The 12,592-nt window shown below is 35.8% G+C and overlaps 1 protein-coding gene across 2 annotated transcripts in view; it reads left to right on the forward strand.

Annotated features, from left to right (window-relative positions):
- The window catches only part of Cul3 (cullin 3), a 65,422-nt gene that overhangs the window by 39,132 nt on the left and 13,698 nt on the right, over nucleotides 1–12,592 (forward strand). For both annotated transcript variants that reach the window (XM_023723046.1, XM_023723045.1), the window contains exons 5-11: nucleotides 819–1,047; nucleotides 5,424–5,569; nucleotides 6,316–6,492; nucleotides 7,674–7,844; nucleotides 9,119–9,226; nucleotides 9,745–9,869; nucleotides 10,464–10,560. In XM_023723046.1, coding sequence (XP_023578814.1) covers nucleotides 819–1,047; nucleotides 5,424–5,569; nucleotides 6,316–6,492; nucleotides 7,674–7,844; nucleotides 9,119–9,226; nucleotides 9,745–9,869; nucleotides 10,464–10,560 — 1,053 coding nt within the window. The remainder of the gene's footprint in view (nucleotides 1–818; nucleotides 1,048–5,423; nucleotides 5,570–6,315; nucleotides 6,493–7,673; nucleotides 7,845–9,118; nucleotides 9,227–9,744; nucleotides 9,870–10,463; nucleotides 10,561–12,592) is intronic.

A 12,592-nucleotide genomic window follows, 5' to 3' on the forward strand; every position in this document is an offset into this window, starting at 1 on the left:
TGCTTTCATTTGTGACATCTGTATAAGTCTATAAAAACATACTGTTTTTAATAGTGAGTGGATACTCATCAAGATTTTTATTTAGTATGTTAACATCTACTTAGGAACTAGATTATTTTTAATAATTTTAAGAAAATAAGCTTTTTATTAAGAAAATGGGAAATGCTGCTTTATATATAATGTTTATACCGACATGTCCTGTGTAATTCTAAGATATATTCATTATCATTACCAGATAGGCTAAAATCAGTTGGATTAATATGTGTAATGTAATGGAACTTCTGTAAGGTAGACGGGGTTGTTTTTTTGGGGGGGAGGGGTTGATATTTAAAAGCTCTATTTCTCAAATTTTATTATACATACTCCTTTGTATCTGGGAATGGGGTGGCAGGTACTTTAGTGACCAGCAGGATGCCAGTAAAACTTAAGATAGATAACTAATTTTAGTCATAATTTTATAATGAAACAAAAAATTCTGGGCCAGGGAGATAGCACAGTAGAATAAGTGCTTGCCTGGCAAGTGCAAAGTCCTGAATTCAATCCCTGGTTTCGCAAACAAGAAAAGGAAAGAAAAAGAAAAAGAAAAATTTCTGTTCTCACTTGAACTCACATGCATCTATCTATGTGGAGTATACTGCTTACGAAAGGCATCAATTTAGTTTTATGTAGGTAAGTTGGAAGCTAGTTCAAACTATATAAATGTATAATGAGAAATTAAACAAAATCTTGGATTACTTAGCCTGATTTATGAGGAACATTATAGAAACCCATGTAAAAGTGTAAAGACATTGAAAAAAAATCATTTCTATTAACTACAGATGGAAAGCCAGAAATTTTTAGCAGAAAACAGTGCTTCAGTGTATATAAAGAAAGTAGAAGCCAGAATTAATGAAGAAATAGAACGGGTGATGCACTGCCTTGACAAATCAACTGAAGAGCCTATTGTAAAGGTGGTGGAGAGGGAACTCATCTCCAAGCACATGAAAACTATAGTAGAAATGGAGAATTCTGGACTGGTACATATGTTGAAAAATGGAAAGACAGAAGGTAAGCGTTATCACCGGAAGGATAATTAAATGTTTATTCTTCTTTATCACTAAGTTTGTATTCTGCAGTTGTATTTTGAATATCATTTTTCAAGAAGTGATGATATATGTTATAATTTATCATTATTATGATTTAATGATGGTTTATACCTTTAAAAATGAAGATTTTTCAGTATATCTAGTGATGTGAGTTGAGTTTTCCTTTCATGTTGGGTTTTCCCTTTCATTTTAAATTTTCTTCATGTTTTTCCTGACTTGGAAGATAAGAGGTTTAGTATTATTGCTGAAACCAGTAGACTTCCTTTGCATTGTTATACTCTTGTATATCAAGTTTGGGTTCTTTTTATTGCTATGTACTCAACTGTAGTTTATGTGTCTTTTAAAAATTTCAAGTGTCCCTCTTTAAATTTGTGTGGAGTTTTCATTGGGATTTAGTTATGGTAAAGATGCCAAAAACAGCAGACATATTGGTGTCTTCCATACTGATGTACAATATTTAGTGGGAAATTAACTTTTTAAGATAACTGTAGTAATCGTTATTTATAGCTGTTCACTTTTTTTTTCCCCAAAAAAGACATGGAAGTGATGAATATCCTAGAAGAAATTATAAGTAAAAAAGCAAAAATGATACTGACTTCATTCTTAGTTTCTGGTGCTTTGGATTAAATCTTGATTTATAAATCAGAGATATTGTATTAATAAGTAAATAAATCCTGGTTAGCATGTTCTGCTTCTTAGATAAAATCCTAGCAGTATTCTGCCTACTTACTTTTGGTAAAAGAAAGGTAATACCATGGTTGGTATCATAGTGTAGATAAGGAATAAAAAGTGGTTTTTGAAGGAAAATTTTAGAGAGACAAGCAAGTAGGAGTAAAAGATGAGTTTGAAAACGAGTTTATCCATCATTATTTCAAGTTGAATCTTTATGTTTAGAAGAGATTATATTCCTTTATAAATTTCTGAAAAGTTATATATAAATTATTTTATTGAGCCAGAGAAGCTCCTTTTTAAGGGATTCCTCTAGTAAATTAATTCTTATAAAAGCAGAAGGCAAAACAAAATATGTTCTAGTGCGTTTGTCAGGTTTTCTAAAATAAGGTGCTCTTGGATAATTGTCTGCATATGGGCTTGACAAAGTATTTATTTTTAATAAAAGCAGGTATAAGGCTGGCGAGACAGCTCAGCGAACTAAGTGCTCTGCTTTAGGCAAGTGCAGGGACTGGGATTCCATCTGGGTATGGCATGCCCTGCCAGCCCCGCCCTGGGCTTACTGAGGCACATACCCGTAATCGCAGCGCTGGGGAGGCTGAGAACAGGAGGATCACTGCCAGTCCAAGCTGCGTAGTGAGATCCTGGACCAAATCCATTTTTTTAAAAAAAGATATTTTAGGCTTATAGATTATATAATGAACCAGAAACCATCCCTGCCACCATAGGAGTAATTTTCACATCACTAGCTTGGTTTTTGTTTTTTTCCTGCCAGTCCACCAACTGTTTAAAAATGTGAAAGCCATTCTTCTAAGTACTACAAAAACAGGTGGCATGATGGTTTTGACCCATGGGCTATAATTTGACACTCCTAATCTAAATGGTACCTGTCAGACTATGCTTTATCAAAAGTATTCTTCCCTCTTAGACAAAATGACTGTTGAAAAATTGTCTTAGCGACTGTTGAAAAATTGTCTATGTAAATATTGAGTTACTGCTTTCTTACCTGCCTTACATGTGTGTTGAGAGGGATGATTAAATGGGCTGAAGATCAGGGCCTGGGAAGTATTTGATAAGGAGGTTGTTTGCTGGACATGAGTTACAGCATCTCTGTAATCTGCTCGGAGACATGTGTGAAAGGTATTAGGTATCTCCAGAAGTGGCAAGGACCTAGTAAGGACATCAGTGGAGGAAATAGCGGAATAGTATTTACCATGGCTTATGCTCTGTTTCATACTTAAGGTTTCCAGTGAGTAGCTTTCTGTGATTCTAAATTATTTTAAATTCTGGCTTCAGTTTTCCTGACCTACTAATAGAGACCTAATTATGAAGTGTCTCGATTATAGTGTTCCTACTCTTGCACCATAGGTTGAGAATGTTTCAAAAGCATAATTCCACCATTAAGAAGCCAAACTTGCATTAAATCAAAAAGTGAAAAAATTTCTCACTGTGGCAGATAAGTTTGCATTGGTCATTATATACAGACAATAGTCTGAAACAAAATTGAAATAGTACCTCATCTTTACTGTTGTATATATATTTTCTTTCTTTATAAGAAAGAATACTTAATTTTTAAATGCCAATTTTTTCATGTATGCTTTCACATTTGGGGGCAGGGGACAGAGTTTTGCTGTGTAAATCAGGATGGTCACTGTACAGCAGAAGCAAGTCTCAAACTTTTGACAGTTCTCCTGCCTCAGCCTCCCATGTGCTGGGGTAACAGGCGTGTGCCATCTCACCAAGCGCTTGCTTACTCTTGGGTCTTACTCTACCCCTACACTCAATTAAGTACAATGAATTAAATACAATAGGATTGTGAATTTATCTCTCTCAGCTGTCTTTTAAGTTTCCTTCATGAAGGGAAGCTCGTAAGAAACATGGAAGCACTGCTCCTCAGGTCATTGTGGAGTAGATTGTGAGCCAAAATCTGCCTTCAGGGGCAGTGAAAAAGCGTCAGTGTTCTGGCTGCTCTAGGCTGTTGTTGAGCCTAGTGAGTTGCAGGCGCAGGCCCACTCCTGGGTTGTGCGCTCTTCTGATGGCAGATTTTGGCTCAAGACCTTTCTTGGGCAAGATTTTCTTAGAATTGTCCTGCAGCGCCCCCCCCCCCCCGCCCCCAAGCCGTCATTCCTTCTCTGTTCTCACAACAGTCAGACCCATGTCACAGTCTAAGGTCCCTTTCCCTCACATCTTTTTTCCTTTACAAACATTTTCCATAATAAATTCCTTACATATTGAAAAATATACTTAAACTGTGTTAATTTGTATCATTAACTTATTACAGCTGAATATAAAGCATACCTAAGCAAAACTTGTAGCAACATAGGAACAAAATAGTCATTCTGTTAGAGGTACTTGACATGCCACAGTTGCTGCACTTTATATTTATAAATTAGTGTTACATTTTGTAGTACCTGTTCTTAGTGTGGAAGACTATGATTTCTGCCACATTTGAGAGAAGCTATAAAGATTATCCATGTGTGGGTTATTTCTAGAATGTATTACCAGTGAGAACTTAATGTAATTGACTGTTAAAAGTTACTGAAACAGATTTTAGAATCCTCATATGTAAAATGTTTCTGTGTGTTTTTAAAATACATACTACTTTAATTTTAGCACTATATTGCTCATAATATAGCTGAGAGTAGGCAAATCTAGCTCGTTGATAAAAAGGCTTCAAATAATATTCCATGTAAATTTTCGGTCCTCAGAAAGTTGCCTGCTTTCTTGACCACTAACAAAGTTGAGTAAAAGTGTCGGAGACCGTATGGCTGACCAGGGTAAAACATTTATTATTGGTGCTGTGCAGAAAAAAAATTGGCTAGTCCTCACCTAAGTGCTTATTTGATTTTCTGAAGTTAATGATGCTAAAGTGTTTTTTATGTCATTGCAAAATTTTGACATTACAGTCTCTCAGGAAGTTATTGCAGAGAAACACTAGACATATGAAAGAACAATATTTCAAATTTACATTATAGATATATGAAAAATTATATAAAAATGGGTGGAGACCAGAATTTTCATTCTAAATAAAAGCAATTCAGTGACATAGACCAGTTGTTAAAATACAGATATTGGCTGACGATACCACTGAGAAATAATAGAAATTGCTTTGAAGAAGATACTGAAAAACAGATGTTTGTATTATGAATGGCTTTTTTTGTTTGTTTGTTTGTTTGTTCTTCTCAGAACTGGGGATAACTCAGGTCCTTGGCGCTTGCCAGGGAAGTGCTTATTCTATTGAGCCATCTCCCTGGCCCCTATTATGAATGTTACATAAGCTTTCCCATGAATTGTAATGAAGAAATTCCTACTACCTTTAATCTTACTTAGAGTTACATAGGAAGAATTATGTGTGAACTAAAAAGTTTTCATTTGGAGGGGAGCATTATTTGTTATGCTGTTTGACATCTTCCATGTACATGAAAGCTTGCTAAGATAGTTTATTAATACTTCAAAGCTTCTTAAAAGCTCTGTTTCATAAATTTCAGTAATACTTGTGAATTAGCCTTTTTTTGTTTTCATTTTTGTCCATTTTGCTATTTTCTTGTTTCTAAGCCATGTGGTCAGCAAATGATTGGTAGTAGTGGAGAAAGAAGCTCCTCTTGACAATACAGGTTCAGGTTTTTTTGTAATCTTTAATGTAGTCAATTTTGTTCTTTTGGATTGCAGACCTTGCTTGCATGTACAAGTTGTTTAGTCGTGTGCCAAATGGTTTGAAGACGATGTGTGAGTGTATGAGCTCCTATTTGAGAGAGCAAGGTAAAGCCCTTGTTTCTGAGGAAGGAGAAGGAAAGAATCCTGTTGACTATATCCAGGTAATAAACACTGAAAATTCTCCATGTTATGGTGAAGTCATTTTGACAAGTGATTTTATAAAAACATCACTTTTATGAAAAGTTGTTAAATATAGTAACATTTTACATTTAGTATGTAACTATGTTATGTATTTTCAATCTGATTATTCCAGTAGTGAATAAATACGTGTAAATTTCCTAAAATTTTATAATTTTTCAAGGTGTGAATATTTGTATCAGAGAGTCAGGCTCAGGCACTGCTTTGCATCTGTTAACATCATCAAAACCTTTTATAGAAATAGTCTCAGTAACAAAAGTGAGCTTTTTTTTTTAATGCCTTAATTTTATACACTTACTATGTTAGGCAAAAGAAATTGTGATTTAGTTTTTTTTTTGTTTGTTTCAAAATGTTCTTAAACAGTATTAGGACAAATGGGACTCCATGTTCATATTTACTATAAATAATCCACCTTCTTATGAATTTTTTGGACTGAGTTTTCTGTCTGTCTGGCCCACTTGGTCAGGACAGGACCGTGAAGAAGCAGTGAGGTCTTCTGGCTCATCTTTAGTGAAGTACATACCCGGGAAGACAGAATACTTGTACTGACAATCTGAATATGGGTTCAGAGCCTTGAGAATTCGCTAGATTCTACAAGTTTACCTATGAATACTACATTTAATATTAACAAAGTTAAGATAAACATATGAGCCTAAGTACATATAAATTTTTAGAATGTGTTCTAAATTTCTTTATTTTTATTTGTAAGGGCTTATTGGATCTGAAGAGTAGGTTTGATCGCTTCCTCCAGGAATCATTCAATAATGACCGACTCTTTAAACAAACTATTGCTGGTGACTTTGAATATTTTCTCAACCTCAACTCCAGGTCCCCTGAATACCTCTCATTATTTATTGATGATAAGCTGAAAAAGGGAGTAAAAGGGGTGAGTAGTAATATATTTGAAAATACAATAAACTTGCTTGGTGTTTTTGTGTTTGGATACCGAAAATGGAACTCAGCCTTGCACTTCCCAGGCAGCTGCTGTGCCACTGAGTTATATCCCTGATCCCTTACTTGTTGGTAGGAAATATAAATTAGGAAATAGTCTAGATATTAAATTAGGCAAAGTTATTTACTGTGTTTAAATGTAATATGATCTATTACAAGATATTGTTTAAAGTATTTACATAAGTTGTTTGACATTTCACTTAATGTTGGCATGAAAAACGAACAGCTACGTAGGTATGATTGTTAAGACATTGTCTTTATGAATGTGAGAATTAGGTGTGCTGTAGATGGCAGAAAACCTGGAAATGCCATAGTGCAGTATGTTTCTTGCTTTCAGGGAGTTCTAGAGGATATGTAACAGGCACATATGGATTTGGGGAATTTGAAAGCATGTACTGAAGCTCAATTTCAAGTCTTTATGTTTACCCCAGGAATCCTGGTCATGTAGAAAATCAGTTTAATCAATTTATGATTATGTAGGAATTGGCCTCTTTTTTAAAAATTTGGGAGACAAAAAGGAAAAAGTAATAAAATGCTCACAAATTATACCAGAAGTACTAGCTGTAGTCAGAAAATAAAATTACTGAGGGTGCACAGAAATCACACATACATTTAATCTTCCTTTTTACAAAAATAGATATTTAGTACACCTACCATATTGTCTTGCCTTAATTTAAGAGATAAGGGCAAATCGCCCTTTAGTGTTTGTATTATAACCGTTTTTTACCCTTTGCAAAATTTAGGATTGTATTAAATTTAAATGAAAAGATCTGTCTTTTGGCTACGATGTTTCTGCTTAAATATTATGTAAAAGTTTCTAAAATATTCTTTATGACTGAAATTTTAATGTTCTTAGTCTCCCTGTATTACCTCATGCCTCCTGTTGAGGGATAGCCCTGTAAGGGTGGAATGTTGCTCCAGCCCCTCATTATATTAATGCTGCATTAGATGGGAGTGTGCGAGTTGTCTGCTGTATGAAGTTAGAGGCACTGGCTAGATAACTGTTGCTTTTGTCAACCAGATGTTTGCTTTTAAAAAAGTTTACTAAAAGTGCAGATGAGCTGTGGCACTTTAGCTAAAATTTTATAATGCCTAAATTGTCTTGATTCTTTTCAGCTAACAGAACAAGAAGTAGAAACAATATTGGATAAGGCAATGGTCCTCTTTAGGTTTATGCAAGAAAAAGATGTATTTGAGCGTTACTATAAACAGCACCTGGCAAGGAGGCTTCTTACAAATAAAAGTGTTTCTGATGACTCTGAAAAAAATATGATATCTAAATTAAAGGTAAGGTATATTTTGGAGGTTACTTAACATTTATCATGTAATTGAGTGCCTACAACATGTGATTGGATGATGATTTACTTGATTTTTTTTTTTTTTTTTTTTTTTGCGGAACCAGGGATTGAACTCAGGCCCTTACGCTTTCCAGGGAAGCACTTATTCTACTGAGCCATCTCCCTGGTCCTGATTTACTTGATTTTTAATGTATACTTTACAAATTATTACAGTTACATTGCTTTTGAGCAGGACACAAGCTGTGGTCTCTTATTTTTCTCCTTGCTGAAGCGAAATACCCACCACCCAGAGTTAGAGGTGGAAAGGTTTATTTGGCTCCCAGTTTGTAGAGATTTCAGTTCATAGTTGGCTGGCTCCAGGGAAGGGTGGTATGGAAGAAGGACATTCCAGAGGAAAAGCAGTTCATAGCTAGCAGAATGTAGCAAGCAGCAAGGGACAAACTGCAAGTAACTAGCAGCAAGCCTCTTTCTGTCCCTTATTTTGTATATTCTATTATTATATTAGGCTACCTATGTCTAGGGCATATAGCACTGTCTTAATTCTCTACCATACTTTATTCAAGTGTTGCCACATGTTAGTCACATACCAGCCACCTCTGCAGAAGCCCCATCTATGACCACATGAGGGTGTCGGGGGACATCTTGACACAGCCATAACAAAACAGTTTTTCAAGTTGTGCGGTACTCAGAATTGTAGAATTTGTATTGGCATCAGGAAAGATGAGTAAAAGGGAGATAATACAGAAACCATGCAGATTTGTTTTGCTAAAGAGTGATCTGGGCTGGGGAGATAGCTCAGCAGTCTGTGCGCATTGCCTGGCAAGCGCAAGGACCCGGGTTGGATTCCCAGCACTGCATATTGTGCCAGCCCTGGAAACCAGTCTTGGTGATGCTTGCCTGTAGTCCCAGCACTGGGGAGGCTGAGACAGGAGCATCACTGCAAGTCCAAGCTGTGCAGCGAGACCCTGTATCAAATAAATTTAAAAGGGTGGTCTGTAAACTATAACTGAAGTATCTGAGGTACTTGTTAAAAGTGCATTTTGCATGAACCCAGAAAGTGTCTGCAATTTTGCATTTTAAAGTAAAATTTTTAGGTTATTCTTAAATGTCCTAAAATTTGGTAATCACAGGCATACAGCACCTAGTAAAAAGATTTACAAGGAAATTATCAGGGGTGACAGTAATGTGGAATAATTTTTTATATAGTCTCGCATAAAAAATGCAACCCATTTATTTGTATGTATTTATGGTTTTCCTCCACAGACGGAATGTGGATGCCAGTTCACATCAAAACTGGAAGGAATGTTTAGGGATATGAGCATCTCAAACACAACCATGGATGAATTCAGGCAACATCTACAGGCAACTGGCGTAAGATTCTGAGTTAAATTTCTAGTTACATATTTCATGGAAAGCTTTTGCAATGAAGGATAACTTAGAATGTGAGCTACATGCTAACACATGAACACTTTACTCCAGTGTAGTAATTAAATGAGGCTGGGTTATTAGGAACATGCCATTTGTATGTTAAGGTAGTAAAAATATTCAGAAACTGAGATGAAAGATTACTATCACAGAATTTGCTCTAAAATAATAGTACAGCCCTTAGACATTTCATCTTTAAAAGAGACCAAACAAGTTTTCAGTAGTAGTAGTAAAACTATTCACATTCCAAGAGTTACCATTTTAGTATTTTTAAGTTCACATAAGCAGTAATTATACTTATTTGCCAAAATAGTTAGATATTGCAAAATACTCTCTGTGTCTAACCTTGTAGAGGATCTGCCTTGTGTACTAAGTATTAGACATAGAGATAACTCATTTGATAAATCTGTGTATCTACATGGCTAACCTCAGTTGCAGGAATTACCTTTTTCTGCTTTGTGTAGGTATCTTTAGGTGGTGTTGATCTCACAGTCCGGGTGCTCACAACTGGATATTGGCCCACTCAGTCGGCCACACCAAAGTGCAACATCCCACCAGCACCAAGACATGCATTTGAAATATTTAGAAGGTAAACCTAAATTAGACTTTGTATTTCTAGTACAAATAATTGTCCCAAGATTGGAGTAAATTTTCACGTTAATGATGTCCCTAATTAAGGATGAATAGGTTCCATTTTTTTTTTACCTAATGTTGAAAAAGAATTTATCCTTTGTATTTTTATTTTTAATTGTAATTTATCCATTGTAGTTTCATAAGACTTTTCAGAAATGTATTTTGCTAATGTCCTTTCTAAAGCATAAGTGCATGGCCAGGGAGTGTATTTTGTATTGTTGATGTCTATCATTAGCTTAGGAGGAATTGACTGTGTGTGGAAAAAGGTGGTCTTATGAACAGCAGGGCTGAGCGGTGGGTTAGTGGAAAGTGTGGAGCAGAAATTACGTGGTGTGCTACCTAATCATTTAATATCCAGCTCAGTTGCTTAGGTCTTACATGCACCCACCCCTGTTTCCTCTTCTCTAAAAAGTTGGAGCCCAGCTTAATTCCTGAGGTTTTCTTTAATTTTTAAGGCCTCCCTTTATATATGTTTCTAAGGATTGTTTTTAGTTTGTAATTTCAAATATGCAAGTTGTGTGAGTCTAAAACCTGATTTGATTTGCTGAAGGTTCTACTTAGCCAAACACAGTGGCCGACAGCTCACACTCCAGCATCATATGGGCTCTGCAGATCTCAATGCCACTTTTTATGGTCCAGTTAAAAAGGTAAATACTGATAGTTAATTAGTTTATAGAACTGAGTGGTGATTTATGTTCACCTGGGAAGACAATTTCTCTACTGTACCTTTATCTGATGCTAAAAGGCTAACTTCTTCATTTTATTACTGCTGTTCCTTCAATTGCTAAATAACTTCATTGGAAAATATGAAGATTGTATAGCCTTCTTGGAGAAATAACATAAGATGATTTAATAAGACAATTTAATGAGATTGAACTGTGACATTGGTGCACATAAATTGAGGGCATACAAAGCCATGAGACCCTTTTCAAAATTTTTGGTCTTCCATAATTGTTCTTTTTTTTTTTTTAAATCTTTTGTTTTTAATTTGAGGTTTTTTAAAAAATATATTTTATTAGTGCCTATTAACTTTACAAAATACTGAGTTTCAGTGCATATGTTTAGAGCATGTCCACCCCCCATTGCCCTTTCTTGCACCTCTCCCTCTTATTCCCTGCCTCTTGTCTAGTCATCTCCTTTCTAATTTTATGCCATCTTTTAGATCCACGTATTAGGAAAAGCACCATTATTTGTCATTCTAAATCTGGTTTGCTTTGCTTACCATGATGATCCCGAGATCCGTGCATTTTCCTGCAGATTATTTAGCTTCACTCATTTGTATAACGATGCTCCCTGTGTTTATAGGGCACACTTTCTTTATTCATTCATCTGTTGATGGACCTGTGGCCAGTTCCATTGGACTGTTGTGAATTGTGCCACCAAGAATATGCGTGTCCATAAACGAGTGTCCAGGTATTCCTGTGACATACTAACTTTAATTCCATTGGGTGTACACGGAGTAGTGGTATGGCTGAATCACATAGCACTATGCTTAGTTGAGGAACCTCCACATGCTTCTGTAGTGGCTGTGGCAGTTTCTAAAGGGTAGTCAAAATATGCAGTAAACATTTAAGTTTAAAAAATGATTACAGTAAAAGACATACTGTCTTTACCTGCTTCCACATACTCCTCCTAACTTCGAACACTCTTATCCCTTCAGTCTTGGTCCTTTGTGTAGCAGTTTTGAAAGTCCTCTTTCATGTCTGTGTGGGGAATGATGAAAAATAGGATCATATGAATGATCCTATGAATGCTGCTGCTGGGGGATCCAGTGGAAGGGCAGCATCATCAAAACATTGCAATGTGTCCTCATCTACCCTCCTCACCAGATCTTAAGCTGTGGCAGAAACGACCATGAAACGTACACGTTTTTAGTCAGTTGAGATATCAAGGCAGCCTGGACAGTGCAGCTAAAGACACTCACAAGAAAGGACCTCAGAACCACTTCAGGAAGCGACCAGAATAATAAGTGTGTTCAAGTTGGGGGGTGGGGTATGTTGAGGGAAATTAATGGTAATGTGTGCTGTAGCTTTAGATAGATACATATAACTTAAACATTCATTGTATTTTTTTCTTTTTTTTCTTTTTTTTTTTTTTTTTTGTCATGCCAGGTACATTCCTACCAGCATTGTAGAAGAGTTTTTTTTTTTTTTTTGGCTTGAATCCTCGCCAGCATTTTTTTTTTATTCTTGATGATAGCCATTCTGACGGTAGGATGAAATGGAATTTTAGTATAGTTTTAGTTTCTATTTCTTAACTGTTGAAGATGTTCAACCTTTTAGTATATTTACTGGCCATCTGTACTTTTGAAAAGTCTGATTAATTTGCCCATTTACTGATTGGGCAGCTTGGTTGGGGAGAGCTGTTCTTTGAGTTCTTTGTATGTTCAGGATATTAATCTGCTGTCAGAAGAGTAGCTGATAGAGACTTTTCTCCCGTTCTGTAAGCTGTCTCTTAACTCAGGTGTTTGCCTTGTTATGCAGAAACTTTTTTCATTTTTGGTATAGGGAATCAAACTTAGAACCTGACACTAGTCAGGCAGGTGCTGCGCCACTGAGCTAAATTCTCAGCCCTAGAAGGCCTATTAATATTAATTAACAATGAATATTGTTAATGTAATCCCCTTTGTTGATTCTTGCTCTTTTTCTGCCCTTGGAATCTTATTGAGGGAAGCCTTTT

The sequence above is a fragment of the Octodon degus genome, unplaced genomic scaffold (genome assembly GCF_000260255.1).
Source record: "Octodon degus isolate 3935 unplaced genomic scaffold, OctDeg1.0 scaffold00096, whole genome shotgun sequence".
In the NCBI taxonomy this organism is placed as follows: Eukaryota; Metazoa; Chordata; class Mammalia; order Rodentia; family Octodontidae; genus Octodon; species Octodon degus.